Source organism: Ipomoea triloba, chromosome 14 (genome assembly GCF_003576645.1).
Source record: "Ipomoea triloba cultivar NCNSP0323 chromosome 14, ASM357664v1".
Classification (NCBI taxonomy): Eukaryota; Viridiplantae; Streptophyta; class Magnoliopsida; order Solanales; family Convolvulaceae; genus Ipomoea; species Ipomoea triloba.
Window position 1 is genome coordinate 2,689,287 of NC_044929.1, and position 18,175 is coordinate 2,707,461.

Below are 18,175 nucleotides of genomic sequence, written 5' to 3' on the forward strand. Positions count from 1 at the left end.
TGAAATTATATCTCAAAATTTCAATTTTAGTTAAACTTTCCAACAAATTTATGACTAATAAATGGTGTTGTTGATGCATATTATTTCATGTAAGTATACATAAAATTAGTCAAATTAAACTTCATTCGCACAATATCTCAAAATTTCAATTTTAGTTAAACTTTCCAACAAAAATTATGACTAATAAATGGTGTTGTTGATGCATATTATTTCATGTAATTATACATAAAATTAGTCAAATTAAACTTCATTCGCACAATAATAAACCAGCAATGGAAGATCAACAAGTTAAACGGATCAAAAGTTTACATAATTTAAATATAGGAAAAAGTGTGAAGTAATCATTGAACTTCTTGTTTGCTTTTGTGTAATTGAGTCATTAAACTTTAAAAAAAAATGTGTAATCGAACAATTATATGCAATTGAGACATTTTCAATATTTCCATTAGAATTTGATCATATTACTTACCTAATATGTTGCATTTTCTTTGTCATACTAGTTTATTTTTAACTCAAATTACATTAAAAGAAATCAAAAAAATGTAGGTGGAGGCGACTACTACTGCTACTAGTACGGCGGAGGCGGCGACTGCTGCCTTGGACTGTGGCGGCAATTGCTGCCGTATTTTTAACCCAATTACATTAAAAGAAATAAAAAAAATGTTCCAATTACTCAAAAATGATAACTTATTGGAATAAGAGTTCAAAAAGATTAACAACAAAGGGCCCTACCAGATTCGAACTGGTGCCTTGGACTGTGGCGGCAATTGCTGCCGTATTTTTAACCCAATTACATTAAAAGAAATAAAAAAAAAATGTTCCAATTACTCAAAAATGATAACTTATTGGGATAAGAGTTCAAAAAGATTAACAACAAAGGGCTCTACCAAATTCAAACTGGTGACCTCTTAATCTGCAGTCAAATGTTCTACCACTGAGCTAAGGACCCTAATTAAAATTTTAAATCAACTTTTTAATTTTTTAACAATATATTTTATTCTAGTTTTAATCCTATACTGAAAATATCACACCAATATCATTTTCCCCCCTTTTGCATATAACTGATATAAGTGAACAAAAAATGGTGTATACGAAAAATAATTATTACAAGCTTAAATTATAGCTTATGCTATGTGGTTAATTAAGCACTCAGCTGGATAAACCAATAATTAAAAAAAAAATTTATTGGCTTGTATATGTTGCACCTCCATTATAATAAATTAATTGATTATAACTAAAAACAATTATGTTTAATTTTGATAAGATAATTTACTCTTTTAAGTGTACTTAATCTCTATATTTAACACTCTAAACTTAAATTGAGAAAGGGACCCATTGAGAAATTTACTATTTTGAATAGTTGCATTTTGTTTATCTTCGATTTCGATCATTATTGTATGAACCATAATCCACACAGTTATTTTCTTCTTCCAAAAAGTTAAATCCCCAATCTCAAGGATTTCCCACACCACGGCCCGACAGAATATTTGGAAAACCTAATGCATGAAAAAAAAAATTAAAAAAAAAAAAAAAAAGTAGAAAACCCAGAGGCTGCAAATTGTTCTGTCAGGAAACAGCAGCTACTAATTTGGTAAGTGAGAAAATGGCAGCCATTCTTCCATTCTCAACTTTAGTACATACATTCACATGGCACAAAACCAAGTTCTAGTTTACTAAGAAAATTAAAGAAATAACAACTCTATCAAGGAATCGAGAGAAAATACGAAACAAATTATACTCCTTGTCGTCTAAAAAGAAAAACGAACCATCCCGCTTTCAAGAATTCGAAACTGACAACCTGAAATACAGCTATGATTGACAGACAAGCTTCGAGGCTAGAAGGTGTTTGTTATGATCCAGGTTGCTTGTGCATCTTCTAACCTCAAATCAGCTTTAGTATGTGAGAGAAAGAGAGAGAGAGAGAGAGTTTACTTATCCGCACCGCCAAACATGCCCATCATATCCTTGGCGGAACCCATTTGTTTCATCAAGTTTTGCAAGCCACCCATGCCGCCTATCTGTTTCAACATCTGCGGGGGAAGAACTTTGCTCATGTGCTGTGCATTCATGTTTCGGGACAAGGCGCTCATATCTCCTTTCTTTGGGATTTTAAGTCCCTTCATCTTGCTCCATATCTTGGCCAGTCGCTTGTACTCTTCCATCATTTCCATCACTTCGTGCACCAAACGACCAGATCCCCTTGCTATCCTCATGATGCGTGATTCAGTCATAAGCTTCGGGTTTGTGCTGTCCAATTCTGTTCGATATATGCACGAAATGAAATCAGAATAATAGACGACTAGATATTCGAGAACCAAACTAAACATCAGTGTGTATAGCCCACTTGCCTTCATTCGTCATTGAATCCATCATTGTCATATAACGTTTAATTTTTGCCTGGCTTTCCTTCTCACGCCCTTTTGGCATTAGTTCTTGACTAAATCCTGGAAGCATAGAGAACACCTGAACAAGAAGAAAGGTTAAACCAGCTTAGTTGGCATGAGTGACTGTGCACTCTCATCGCTTAAGAGAGGTCGGGAGTTCAAAACCCCCTCTCGTATGGATAAACCAATATGGCCAATTGGCCAGCACTTTGCCCCTTAATTGGGACGGGCCGGTGTGAACAGGGATTAGTCTGAATATGATACGGGCTTAAAGGTGTTTCCTATAGTTAGAGCCTACACAAGACACCTCGTGATCTAACAAAAAAACAAACTAACTAATGCCCAACCACACAATGAGCGTTTAAACATAAATAAATATATAAGAGGTAAGTGGCAAACCTGGCCAATAGGACCCATTTTAAGTATATTTTGGAATTGTTCGTACATAATCCTCAAGGTAAAATTTCCCTCGGAGAGTTTTTGAAGAAGCTCGGGCTGTTGATCCATAGGAACAACCTCGTGTATCTTGTCCATGAACCCAGACCAATCGCCCATGCCTGGAAGAAGATAGGACACGTATAAAGCCAAAAGGCAGTCAAAGACAAGAAATTTCCCAAGTTCTTGCTAAGGAGGCACAGACCTAGAAGTCGGCTGACAAATGGTTTAACATCAAAAACTTCAAACTCGTCCATGTGTTCTCCAGTACCAATGAAGATGACAGGACTTTTTGTTGCAGCAACTCTGCACGTGAACAAATTAAATTTTCATATAGCCATCCATCATAACAATTGTCAAATAAAAAATATTAATCCAAAATAAATGCTGTATTATTGTTTTAATGCTTATGAGACTTACGCACTAAGAGCACCACCTCCCTTTGCATGGCCATCCATTTTTGTAACTATTACAGCTCCAACTGCAACACTTTGCTTGAATGCTTGAGCTTGATCGAAAGCGGCTTGACCAATACTACTATCCATAACAAATATCACAAGATCTGGTTTCTAGAAAACCCAGCAAAAAGATAAGACTATGGTAATATAGTAATTAAATGCTGTTTACAAAAAATGAAAACTCAATTACATGCTAAGCATACAAGCACATACCGTAGCTTCAGAGACTTGACGCATCTCTTCAAAGAGAGCAGCTTCTTGTTTGTGGCGTCCACTGGTGTCAACAATTATGAGATCACACTTTTCCTTCTTGAATCTTTCAACACCTTCCACCGCTATTTTCACAGGATCAGACTCTGTGTAGCTGTTGCAGAAATATATCATGTACATTAGATGCCAAACGGTAGTGATGGTAAGAAACCAATTCTTTTCCAGGAAAAAGACTGATATACAATACTTATATAGATAGTTTGTGGTGTATAGCAAAGAGCACCCAGATTCTGTACTAGATGGTTGCCAGAAAAATATGCAGTCGTTGTTACACTTAATCCTCTTATTTGGCAAGCCCATGAAAAAGAATGTTGACATAACTGGAAATTTTTAATTTTGATTTTAGACAAATAAGCTTTCAGATGATCTCTCTTAAATGATATGCTTTCCACATAAATAAATAGGCAGCATGCTTATATAGTTATATTGTCACAAGTTTACCAGAATACAAAATCATATCTTCGCCATAACATCTTGACCAAAGTGCCTTATGACATTAAGAATAGTTAACAATAACTCAACTAGATTAAGAGTAGAGCATATGCCCCATGATTTAGATTGAATAATCACTTCAATAGAACAGCTCCTTTCATCTTCTAGAGTTTTCATGAAATAAAAAACATAACTTTGGAAAATAGATAATAATAGTTCGATTTACAAAATCTATACCTCCCATAGAAAGGTATTTTAGCTTTGGTTGCATTCTGCTTCAGTTGATCAAAAGCACCAGCTCTGAATGTATCTGCACAAACTAGAGCTGGTTTCCAGCCCTTCCTCTGGTGGTAGTAGGCATATTTTGTACAAGTTGTTGTTTTCCCGGAACCTGAGACAGAATAAAATCCAAAATAAGAGGGAGAAGGAAAGCCGGAAATAATGAGACTATTAATTTGAAAAACTCAACATTAAGCAAAATGATATGGCAGAAGTATCTTACACTCATCCTAGCTCATAAAAGTGAAAAAATAATAATAAATAAATAAAAATTCCAGATTATTTCTCTTGCAAAATAGAAAGACTGTTAGTCCAAAAATAAAAGAGATTACTTGCCTTGCAACCCTACAAACATGACAACACTAGTCTTCCCTTTCTTTGGTGTGAATGATGGTTTTCCAGGATCCAAAATCTTGCAAAGCTCGTTAAATACAGCCTAAAGCAATTAATAAATAGTGTCACTGTAGATCATGCAAACAAAAACTGACAAGTAAACCTTCATCAAGAAGTAATTATCAGGGACATAGGACATTGGTTCTTCAACGCTTGCAATGTACTATAGAAACAGGAAAGCAGTCAGTTTTCTTGATATTATACATCTAGCCATGTTGGTTGCACTCGAAACTACAAATAAAGCTGAAATATGCATTTATCGCATTCTTATTAGTTAGTCAGGCATATGTCCAAGAGGAATATACTTTAAAAACTTCTGCATCCAGCCATTTTTTCATTGATAATGAATTTTTTAGGTTGTTCACTTGACAGTTAACAGTTCCAACTGGGAGTTGAGGTGTATGGGACTGACTACCACATCACAAAAGCATTTGAAGCCAAGACCTTTCTGTTATACTTTACATGATCTCCCCGTATCTTCATCACCTCTTGCTTTCATATTCTCCTTTCTTTGTTTCATAATATCCATGCATTGCAGTAAAAGAACTTTCCTTTCATTGAGGTGTTGAACAATGGAATTCTCAAATTGCTTTGAATAAACAATACATGCTAGCTAGTGCCATCGGGACCACAACATTCACAATTACACCGAACAAAACCAAAAATACATCACAACCAACTGACCAAGAAAACCTTTACCTTTTCTCTTACTAAATCTTTTCTCCTTTAATCTTCTAAAAAAAGATCCAAAAATTTCCCAATGAACCAGGAAATGTTCACTCCTAAGTCCTAAAGTTCTCACATTTAAACAATTCCAAATTCAACATTCAAGGTAAAATAATTGAATATCACAGATTCACAGCAGCTAATATTATCATGGACTCACCCAAAAACCAACAAATTAAATTCAAACATTACAAAAAGTGAAGAACTAACAAACCTGTTGGATGATCTTACGCTTGTTGTGTCCAGCAGCTAGGTCATCAAGGTTGACAATCCGCTTGATATTGGTCTGCATATCACGGACTAGCTTGAACTGAACATCAGACTGTAGAAGAGCGCGAGTGATCTCGTTGAGGCATTCATTGAGAACCTTCTCGTCAATGATTGTCGCATTGCTCATCTGCTGGAGAGCACGTGAAATGCTCCCTCCTAACTGTGCCAACACCATCTTGAAGAATGTTGAAATTCAGAGTCTGATGATAAGATAATTTGATTGAAGAATTTCCAGTGAGTGTTAGGGCTAGGGATTGAAGAATTCTGTCTTGGGTGTCAGGTAAGCATTTCAATTGTTATGAAACCAATCACCCACCAAGGATATCAGATCGTACTGGGATAATCTAGATAATTCAAACAGCAAAATCAGGAAATAAAATTTAAAAATTTGAACTTTACACATGACATACAAGCATATATAGGCAGAATAAGATTTGCAGCTACAGGTAAAGATTTACAGAGAAAAATAAAACATTCAATCCTACTTGTACAACATTCAACCAAACTAGTCATAATGATTAGATATTAATAAAACATTAAGGCCATCCAAACACAGCAGAGAGTAACAGGAATCAAAGGGGATGATGCATAAAGCATTGTGGTCACATCAATACAATAGGACTTCAAACAACCAAATAATAAACAATATGAAAATGCTTCCATCAATGGTTATTTATAAACTTTAGTTATTAGAGTCAAAAACACATCCTATAGAACTTCAAGTGAAAATCTAAATCATAGCATGAATACCTACAATAAGTTAACATATAACATGTTTAACAACATAACATAGGTTTAATTCTGCAGTCCCAGACTAAAACAGACTCAGCAAAAATGGGAAAAAGTAAACATCTATATCAAGGGTACCAATGAATAAAGATCTGTAAAGGAACCAATGCAAGATTATTGTAGAATTTCACATGCAAATTAACCTACGAAACCTAGAATCATTTCCAAACATCAAATAGAATATTGATAAGCAAAATTCACTACAAAACAAATCGACAAATATGTCAAGACGGGAATTGTACTTAAAACATCAAAGTTGGAATTTTTATGAAACCAGAGACCCCTAGGCTATCTGAACCGGGCTCAGATCAATTCTAGATCATTGAAAAAGCGAAATCAGAAAAAGAGAAATAGAAATTTGCACGAAAAACACAAACATTTATAAAAAGAAGAAGATTTGAAGCTATGGATGAACACTTACAGAGAAAAATGATATGAAGTATTTCAGGTTCGTGTCAATATTTCTGGTTAGGGTTTGTTGATTTCCCCTTTCCTTTCTGAGGTTTCTGGGAAGACGACGGAATTAGCTATATTTACTACTCCGTAATTCTTAAATTCTATTATCAACACAAAATTATAGTATATGAATTTTTTAAAAATTATTAAATAATATAAAATTAAAAATTAAAAATTAAATAAAATTATATGAAAAAAAAATACTACCTACCTTCCAATCTTGGCAAATTATATCGTGGACCATGATCATAACTGATACTGCAGTTGTGTTGAATGGATACTGCAGTTGTGTTGAAAAGATTTGAAATGAAACTGCAGTTGCACGAAACAGAGGTCGTTCATCCGTTCCACACAACTGCAGTATCCGTTAAACACAGCTGCAATATCTTTTCAACACAACTGCAGTATCCGTTCAACACAACTGCAGTTCCAGATGAATGACACGGTCTCTGTTTCCGCACAATTGCAGTTCCTTTTCAACATAACTGCAGTATCCTTTCAACACAACTACAATATCCTTTTAACACAACTGCAGTATTAACCATGACCCATGGTCCACAATGCATTGTGGACCATGGTCCACGGTACAAGTACTGTCCAATCTTTCCCTCTTTACATGACATTTTCTAATTAGACAAGTAATTTATTTTTAACTAATAGTGGGTCACTCAATTCATGAGCAATGAATAATTATTAGTCATATCATAGAGATAAAATTTGTCATTTTCAATTAAATTATACTCTTATTATTCTTATCTTGAATAATAGTAGCATTATCCTTCACGGCTTCACTCTAACGGGATTGAGTCATAGTAGATTCAGGCTTATCAAGTGGGATTTAGTTTGATATATTATACATTTAAAATAAATAATGGTGAATTATAAATTCTTCATTGAGTTAGAAAAAATGAAACTTTGAAATGTTTTAAATAATCGTTATCTCACATTGGAAAAACATTTGAGTTTGCACTAGTACATATACAGTCCAACTTTTTAAAAAGTTTAAAATGTATAGTATAAAGACTCTCTCGAGCACGAGTTTAAAATGTATAGTATAAAGACTCTCTCGAACACAATCGCATAGGGACGACTCATTGCACTTCCCAAAGGAAGCTAATTGTCTCCTAGCAATTTCTATCCTTAAGTATTGGATATCGCGTGAGTCTTCTCCGGTTGTTGCTTAGCTACTTTTTGGACATTGCCTAACTAAAAGGTATCATTTGACTCTTCATATCCTCAAGATATGGTGAGCCTATAAGGGGGCCGGGAGGGGTGCAAATCAAATTTTAAAAGTCATTTGACCACAAGGTCTATTGTTCTTACTTTGCCTGTGCTTAGAATCATGTCTCTATTTAACAACGTTAACAACAACAATGGTGGCAATAGTGGAAATGATGTTTCCGAACGTTTTGAGTCTAGCCAGAGAAGTTCAATGAGTTGAACTTCAAGAAGTGGCATCAGAAGATATTGCTTTACTTAATCACTCTTGGGCTTGCGAGGTTCTTGACAAAGAAAGTTCCTGGTGTGAAGGAACAAGAGCTAGAAAGTTGAAATAAAATAAGGAATTGTAAGAGTCTTTGGGCAATAAATATAGAAGTGAAGACACTAGGGCAAAGAAGTTTGTCATCCGTTAAAATTATGCTAAGTTAGGTTGAGGAAATCTAGATTATTTTCAATGAGATTTGTTATGAGAGGATGCTTGTGGGTGAAACCTTCTGAGTGGCGATTATTATCCTCTTATTACCTTTGACATGGAATGAGTTCAAGAACTACTTGAAGCATAAATCAAAAGGAAATGAATTTGGAATAGTTGACCCTCTAGCTCAGCAAAGACGAAATCGTGGATAAAATCATTCTTTATAAGAATGAAGTGGAAAACTAATAGATATTGCAGAGACAAAATGGTAAAAGACACAAACTGATGTTCATAACAACATTCAAGACTTCATAAGAAAGCTTAACCAGTATGGCAATACACAAACTGTTTCCTTGTCCACAGGCCAACTAATTGGACTGCACACAACAACATTATTCAGCAGAAACACAATAACATCAATGCAACAGGGATGAACAACAAGACTTCTTAAAACACAAAACGAAAAAGAAAAACCCTCAACACTACTGCTTTTCTTCTTTATCCTCCTGTTTCCAGCAGCTTTGAAGAACAGACTTTGGTGAACCACAGGCAAAAGCAGTCCTAACAAACTTCTGGTAGATAACAGAACCACAGCCAATCCCAAACTCTTCAACGCTTTTCTCCCCGAGGCAATAGCCTTTAACGTCAAGGGAGCAATTCTGGTCGAGCAGCTTACCAGCAACATCAGCATGAACAGCGACAGAAAATTCGCTCGGTTCAAAACATCCCAACGCCCTCTCAATCATCGTTGACACTTTCACCGCTTCCAGATCGTATCCAACAGCTTCAAAGCTCGCATAACTAAAACCGTCTTCCGGTGTCACGTGAATGGTAGAGAGCGCAGCTCCTTCGATAGAATTCATGGAATAGCCACACGGATCAAACTCGTAATCACAGATGTCAGACTCGGGGAGGATCTTCCTTATGCCAGAGTTAACCGTCATGAGAGCAGCAGAACACGTTTCGTTCTTGTAAAACACACGGGCCTTCTCGTGATCCAAACCAGTCATGCACATTTCGACTGTGTAAACAGGTTTCGTTGACAGCATTGCAACAGCCGAAGCAGTGTAAACATGCCACTTTTGCGGGCCATCAGACTGGCCCAAGACAATAGCCTGGCTTCCCAAGCCAAGATTACCAAAGTAGCTATCGAGGACAGCAACTTCTTCGGAGAAGCTACGATGAGGAAACGACTGAGCCCCGGGGAAAATGAAGCTTCCACGGGTGTACCTCACAGACTGCACTGAAAGAGAAAGGGTTTCCGCCAACTTCAGAATAGGCGGGATAGCAAGAAGCAATTTCGTCGTTCCACAAGTTTTGATAATGATCTTGTAAGGATAAACAAAGAGGCTCGACTCAGAGAGGACATAAGAGTCCACAAACTCATTCGACAGTGAAGAAACTATCGTACACTCAGCAGGGCCAAGAAACTCATCCAATTGAGCTCTGGAAAGCGATCGAAGGCCCTTTCCATCAGGATCAGAAAAAATGCCAGGTTCAGAAAACACAATCTCGAGCCTTTTCTCATACCCTTCAAATCCAATAGCAGACACAGACACAGGCAACGCCATTTCCATAATGTGAAATACTCAGACCGAAAACAATTCTTTGGGTGGACAATAATTAGAGCCTCGGACGAACAAAAACAAGGAGACAGCAAAACAAAGAAGAAAAGGAGTGCGAGGGTTAACAATGCAAAAAAATGAAATCCTAACAACACCACGCCTTGAAGAGACGTGATAAGAAGAGCAATTTAGGAATATCAGGATGGTTTGCGGGCACACTGCAAAACAAAGAAGCAAAACACACAATGTCAAAACACAAAAACACAAACAAAACAATAATAAAACATTGAAAGAACAATGTAATCCACAGGCAGCCACTCACGTTGGAGTAGGCAGCAGATCTGAACTTCTTGATTCCTCCGTTTGGTCGAATGTCTTCAATGCTGTAACCGAGGGGAGCTTCGTAGAATAAGGACGATTTACTACTAGACTTTTTCCCACCTTTAGACTCCATTAGATCATTCAGTCCAATCTGTTCAAAAATCACCCAAATTAATTAATCACACAAGGCAACCTAAAAGCTTTTACTCCTTTTAGGCTATCAACAAAGCAACAAGATCATCAAAACACCACAAAGAACAACATGAAAATCAAATCATCAGACTCTCTTCAACACAGCAGAGACACCAAACATCTAATTATAGCCAAAACATCATCAAAACACCACAAAGAATAATAAATGAGTCTCTTCAACCCAGCAGAGACTTTAAACATCTAATTATACCCAAAACACATATGAATCCATCAATGGTTATTTATAAACTTTAAGTCTGTGACTCTGGGTCATATTCATATCCCAAAGAACTGCTAATTATAGAATACATTATAATAAGTTTGAAGGGTAAAACAATAACTCAACAAAAATTGGGGAAAACCAAAGATCTATACTAAGGGTGGCAACAAATAAAGATCTACAGGTGAACAATGCAAGATTAAAAGCAAAGCATAAAAGATTGCAGATTTACACATGCAAAATATGAATTAGCACACGAAACCTAGAAGAGTCTAACAAAACCAAAATTCTCAATCATAAAACGTAATATAAATCGGCAACATTCACAACAAAACAAATCCATTAACACAGCCACAAGAATCGTACTTACAATATCAAAGTTCGGATTTTTATGAACCCAATGACTCCTCAACGCTATCAGAACCGCGCCCAGATCAATCTACGATCATTCAAACAGCAAAATAAAAATTCAAACGCAAACAAATAGAAATTTAAACCGCAAACACGGCCATATATGGGTAGAAAACAAGATTTGAAGCTATGGGTAAACACCACTTACATAGAACTCTTTTCTCTAAAAAGAAAAAACACGCAATTCCGTAATGGGTTCGCAGATTTCTACGAGAGGATAAGAGATTTCAGGGAAAAACGCCGGCCGGGAGATATATCAGGAAAGAAGGGATTGTTATGAGCGTTGCGGCGAGGAGAGAACCTCTATATTTATAGGAGTCGCTGTGACGGTTTTGCCCCCGTTCTTGATTTATTATGACGTTCCAATCCTTGTGCCCTTGGGCAAGTTCGAAGTACGGGGAGGGGGCCCACGTGCCACGTAATTACGTAAATATGGTGAAGATTCGGATTTCGTGGTCTGCGATTTTTCTTGCTTTTTCCATTATCTTTTTAACCCTTTTAGGAAATTAACGGCAGATTTCTACTGCACATCAAATTGTGTGGCTATGCTTTAGCTATATTTTCTGATTCTCAAAATTTGTGCTGTCATATTTAATGAAACTTTATTTCATGGGCAGTAAATGATTTAAAAAATAAATAAAAGGAATTTTGCATAATATTGATTGGGGTGACGCATTTTAGGTTGGGGCTCACTAGAGTTTCAACATTCTTAGGAATTTAAATTGTAGGAAAAAATATTTTCATATTTGGTGGTGTCAAAGTAGCTAGGGTTCTAATCGCCCATTCTGAACATGCCTCATTCGAATCGTGTGGGGCGACTGCTCGAGAGTTTTTATAAATTATTTTATATTTGTCTTGTTATAACATTCTACGTCATATGAAAAAACAACTTGCAATCTTTGAACAATCAACACAATCTAAATATTATCTAGTCTTTTTCAAGAACATTATTGTCTTCTACATTGCTTGTCATTTATTTAATTAGGTCCATTAGTTCATGTCATCCCGATTTTCTTTATGAAGAACGAATTGATTTTCTTGATTTGCATACTATCTTGTATTTTGAATTTTCTTGTTGTAATTTTTATTTTTTTTTCTTGCATATGGTTTATTAATTTACCCTTCTACTCATAATATACAAAAAAAAAAAAAAAAAAAAACATTATTTCTTCTCCCGTCCTCTACTTATTTCTTTGAACAGTTTTTGTGACTCGTCCATCTCGATCTACATTTCAGATGTACAAAACTTGAGCTTATTTTGTGTTACTTCGACAGCAACGTCATAAGTCATTTTTTCTATTTTCGGACATGCAAAACTTGAGCTTATTTGGTGATAATACTTCTTTACTTACACTATTAAAAACTTTTAAAAAATGGACCTAATTAAATAAAGGACCAAACGAGTTGGCCCATCTTGACTTCTCTAGAAATGGGTTGGATTGAGCCGGCCAGTTTTTGCGCGAGTGAGAAAATCTCAACCAACCTGTATAATCTGTGCTCCCACACGAGTTATATGGGTCGAATTGAAAAACCCGTAAATGAACTCAAATCAGCGAGTTAGACCCGTTTTGAGAGCTCTAGGTGAAGTGTGTATGTGAATGGGTGGATTGAAACTTTGAAAGACAAGACAAAAGATAAAAGTAAGAGTTAATTACTGATTTGGTCCATCGACTATTGGGATTTCATCACTTTGGTCTTTGACAATTTTTCTTGCTCAATTAAGTCCTCGACTTCGAAAAAATTAACCAATTTGGTCCTCCGTTTATTTTGGTGTTAAACAGCCGTTAAATTAGGACCAAATTGGTAATTTTGCTATAGTCAAGGGACCATTTTGGTAATTAATTTTGACCGAAATGGTCCCTTCACTATAGTGAAAATTACCAATTTGGTCCCGATTTAACGGATATCAAATGATAAAATAAACAGAGGACCAAATTGGTTAATTTTTTCAAAATCGATGACTTAATTGGGCAAGAAAAATTGTCGAGAACCAAAATGATGAAATCCCAATAGTTGAGGGACCAAATCGGTAATTAACTCATAAAAGTAAGATAATAATAAAAAATAATAGATGAGTGGGTTTTGTCCTTGCATTCATAATGTCAATCTTTACACCGTACTCCAGTAATCCATGCATATATGTCGCGTCGTATACGTAAACCATAATAAAGTGTATAATAATTTAAACCTTTTGGCCCTCCCATTATTTCTGCTTTTCCTCTATTTAGTCAAAAAGTCCCTCCACTTCTTCAAACAAATTTATTATATAATCTTTAATTATTTCTTATTTCAAAAAAAATCTTTAATTATTTCTTTTAATAAGAAATTGTGAAAGATGATTGGGATCAATTTAAAAAAAAAATGAAAACATTATTTTACAAAAATAATGATGAGATGGGATCTATCAAAGGATTAGACTAAAACGTGTGAGCTAGTCTAATAAGACAAATTGGCCTAGAAGTGATGGGTGGAAGCCAAGGACATTGGCGTCCGTGAATGCATACTGACATATACTGTAAACAATTTGAGATAAGTTATTTTTATCCCTTCAATCTCCTTTTTATATTTATTTATAACAGATTTACTATATTAATAAGAGTCAAAGAAAGTTAGGCCTAAAATGAGTAGAAAAAATGGCGGTCAAATTATTTAATCAAATGGATGTTCAGATGAATTTTTAATTAAATAGATGGTTAAGATAATTCAGATTAATATTATTAATAGAGATTACCTAATTTAACCTTACTTTTTATGATTATCCGTTAAGTTTTCTGTTAAATATTATCTTCTCCGTTAACTTTTAACTTACTCATTAATTTCTATAAGAAAGGTCTTAGGTTCGAACCTCTTCTTAATCAAATTTGATATAATTAAGTTTTTTTCACTCTATTTTACTCTTATTAAATTAAATAAATTAGTAGCTACAACAAAAAATGATACATATGTATTTCTTTAATTTATAATTATGTGTCTACAATATCTTTATTTGAAAAAATTATTCATTATCAAAAAATTAAATTAAATAAGAGAAATAATTTCATTAATTATATTGTCTTTATTTTCTCTCATGCAAAGATTCATTACATTCAAATTTTTCAATTGATATTCATTACATTGTCCATTATCTTATTTTTACAATATCTAATTAAATATCAAAGTTATAGTACAAAATAATGTTATATATTTATTTACCAAGTATTTTATTAATATTATGAAAATAAAATTTTAAAATAATTTGAAGCTAATTATATTAATTACTTGGGGATTGGTTGACAAAGAGAGTACTCAAATAATAACCCAACAAATTGAAGCGGAACCACTCTATTTTACTCTTATTGAATTAAATAAATTAGTAGTTACACCAAAAAAATGATACATATGTATTTCTTTAATACCATGAAAAAAAATTAAAAAAAAAATAGTTTGAAACCAATTAACTACTTGGGGAATTTGTTGACAATGAAAGTACTCAAATAACCCATTACCCAGCAAATTGAAGCGATAAACTACCTTTTAATATCTTTGGAATACATAATATTTTAAATTTTCAATTTTTTATTAATTTATTTAATTTTTTTTCTTAAACTAGGGATTTCTTTATCCACAATAACTCATTCAACAATAATAATGGTTAAACCAAATGAACCCCAAGCAGAACACCTAAAGGAAAGTCCATAGCTCCTATATTATAATCTCATTGCATGACGTTGTCATCTATGCTACCAACAATAACCGAATTGCAAATAACACACTATCAACAAAAAGGAAGAGAACAAATAGTAAATTAAATATGAAGACAATGACAATGTTATTCAAAAGAGAATTAAGAACACTTAGAAAATTTCAAAATTAAAAGTAGTATTTATTTAGACTATCATTTTTAAACCAATATTTAGACTATCGATTTTACAATATTGCAAACATTTATTTTAGTAATAATTATAATGAATTTTCTATATTATCTTGAATTCATATACTTTGAGTTAGATATTTAAATAAAAAAAATCGACATTCAATTACCCATGTATAAACTTCTCCTATATAATATTGCATTGATATACTTTCAAATATTTATTTAAATATAAACATTGGGCATTAACCCATTCGCGCAATACGCGTATAAAACTAGTATATATATAAAGTAAAAATGGTCAAATATGTCCTTAAACTTTATACAAAAGTCTCTAAATTTTAAAAAATTACAATTAAATACATAAACTTATCATTTTTGTGCACCTAGATTCAATAGCCAATTATCAACTGGTAAAAATCAGCAATGGAGATATTTTAGAGTTTCGGCAACACAATTAGTCAATTACCAGTCGCTTATGCAAACAAAAGGCGACCAACAGTCACCTTCTTCATCTTCATGAAGAAAACAACTAGCGTCACGTTTTTTTTTCTCGATTTGAAGAAGGCGATTATTGGTTAGAACCCTAAAATATTCTCTCATTATCAGTTGATTATCGACTGTTATTGTTAAGTGCACAAAAAATAACAAGTTAATGTATTTAATTGTAACTTTTTAAAGTGTAGGCTAAATTGCTTTTTCGTATATAATTCAATGACATATTTAACCATTTTCTATATAAAAAATAAGTTTGGTAATATCTGGTTAAATCCAAATCATGTATAATATACACTTTTCTTACAAATCAATTCTTTTTATTAATAATGCTAGGAACGTTGAAGCGGATACAATGATCGAATTATTACAAAATATTCAAATGTTGATATTGTATACAGTGGGTCAAGAATATATTAGACTCTATAACAGAGTATTATATGCATCAAATCTTGTACTAATTTCCATTATATATAATGAAAAAGATTTTGGTATCAACCTCGTTTCATTAACCGTAAAAAATTCAATTAGTTCAAAAAAGAAATGTCGTCCATAAAATCATAAATTAACCATCAATAAAGAAAGCTTAATAGACAAGTTTGCTTAATTTTGACATCAACCTAATGGTGGTGTCTAATTTTGCCATTTGACTACAATTTTGTCTCATTTTGACAATCAAATTGCCCCCCCCCCCCCCCCCCCCCCCCCAAAAAAAAAAACTTTGAATTACTCTTCAATCAAGAAATTAGTAATAATTCAGAACTATTTATTAAGTACAAACATAACTTCTATAAAATATATATAGGTTTAGAGGGTGAAGAAATTATTTGAAAGAAGTGTTTCCCTATTATATTTACATCTTGAGTTCCCTAATGATTAACTAGTATGATACCAATGCGATAGACAGACTAAATATTATAAAGATTACTGTTATGTTATGTTATGATAATAAGAAACATTTGTATTATTATTATTTCAAGTTTATTTTGAAAGACCTAATTTAATTATAGAGATTATATAGTTGATTCGAGAATTTAGATTAAAAATAAAAAATATATATAAATTACAAATTATTAAAAACTTATTGGTAAACAACGTTAATAGTTGAGGTACTAACTCTATTCGAGTCATCACTACATATTAATATTTTTAATCCTTTTGGATTGCTAGCTAATCGAAAAGCTGCAACATACAATTGACCATGTACAAAAATTGATTTCTTCAGTAGCAATCCAACATGTGATAGTACTTGTCATTGAATCTTATTAATGGTCGTGACATATGACATCATCAAAGAAAATTGTCTTCTCTGAAATATGAATAGCAGTATTGGATTTGACGGTGTCGTCATAGTCATTCGAAGAACCAAAACCTTGATTCCTGCGTTGCCGCGGGACATTATCTTGGCTTCAATGACATATTCTAATAGTTTAGTGATAACCTTGGTTCTTGCGTTGCAATAGAAAATGATATTTGCTCAAAATATCCCTCATTAGGGGAACCATATATAAATCCATAATCATATCTTTGGAATAGTTTATAAAGAAGCCCCTATCATATGGGGACATTTCCTTTTGAAAAAAAAAAAAAGAAGAAAAAAGAATAATGAAAGGCATTTGAAAGGAAGACATAAAGTAAGATTCGATTGCATTTATGGATAAAGATAAGTGGCCTTTGGAGATTTTGAGTGGTCCTTCTTCTGGGTAAGATGCTCACTATATATGATGGGCCAATATCTAATAAATCTTTTACACAAAATCTGGTTCAATATAATATAATTTTGTTTGATTAATTTATAAAGAGATCAATAAAATTTATAAAATCACAATTTTTTTTATTCTGATTATATGTCTTTAGTCATTTTAATATCACAATTTTTTTTATTCTGATTATATGTCTTTAGTCATTTTAATCCCGTATTTTCAAAAGTTATAGACTCAATTTACAAAAACATTATAATTTCAGTCCATCGAAAAAAATATCTCTTTGAAATGTGGCTAGCTACATGCCGAAAGAAATTTTTTAAAAAAATACTTATATAGAATGCAAAAGCTTAATGTATTAACAGATTCCATCCATTGATGATCAAAACTGTAATATTTTTACAAAGTTAGAATTAATATTTGTGATCTCTAAAAATGTGAAACTAAAATGACTAGTTATATCTAATTAGGGAATTTACTAGAAAATATTCTTTTTCTCTAATTTTTTAATGTATTTAATGGGGATATATGGCATAACAATTATTATTGTGTGGACCATGCTCCACATAGCTGCGAGGACCATACTATCAAATAATGTATATTCAATATATAAATAATGCACTTTTAGTAAATTAAAAATGTACATTATATTCAAAGAAAGTATATTACGGAGTATTTATTAAAAATGTACTTTTTATTATGATACACACAACACTGTGTGAAACATGGTCAACACAATAATTTGCCGTGGCCAAAGATTTGGGCTTAGTTATACTGTACTATTCAAATTCGAAAAGGGGTATAGTTTATTACAAAATTACATTACATTATGAACTTAATGGGTCAAAACCAAACCCCTAGACCAACAGCCCTAGCTAGCACAGTAAGTT

General features: G+C 33.3%; 2 protein-coding genes across 3 annotated transcripts; both read right to left on the minus strand.

The window, feature by feature from the left end:
- Nucleotides 1-1,566: 1,566 nt before the first annotated feature.
- LOC116004646 (signal recognition particle 54 kDa protein 2-like) lies at nucleotides 1,567-6,991 on the minus strand. Of its 2 annotated transcripts, none has more exons than XM_031244772.1 (10): nucleotides 6,858-6,991; nucleotides 5,592-5,991; nucleotides 4,595-4,694; nucleotides 4,217-4,370; nucleotides 3,491-3,641; nucleotides 3,240-3,388; nucleotides 3,025-3,125; nucleotides 2,784-2,941; nucleotides 2,349-2,463; nucleotides 1,567-2,257 (listed from the first exon to the last, which is right to left on the minus strand). In XM_031244772.1, the coding sequence occupies exons 2-10, from the start codon at nucleotides 5,820-5,822 to the stop codon at nucleotides 1,929-1,931; spliced, it is 1,488 nt and encodes a 495-aa protein (XP_031100632.1). In that variant the 5' UTR covers nucleotides 5,823-5,991; nucleotides 6,858-6,991; the 3' UTR covers nucleotides 1,567-1,928. The 2 variants fall into 2 exon arrangements, with proteins under 2 accessions (XP_031100632.1, XP_031100633.1); XM_031244773.1 differs by having other exon boundaries at nucleotides 5,592-5,847; nucleotides 6,858-6,968.
- A 1,808-nt stretch (nucleotides 6,992-8,799) lies between these two features.
- LOC116004597 (S-adenosylmethionine decarboxylase proenzyme) lies at nucleotides 8,800-10,293 on the minus strand. The gene has a single exon (XM_031244711.1). It carries the CDS (start codon nucleotides 10,103-10,105, stop codon nucleotides 9,011-9,013), a length of 1,095 nt encoding a protein of 364 aa, XP_031100571.1. The 5' UTR covers nucleotides 10,106-10,293; the 3' UTR covers nucleotides 8,800-9,010.
- Nucleotides 10,294-18,175: the final 7,882 nt, after the last annotated feature.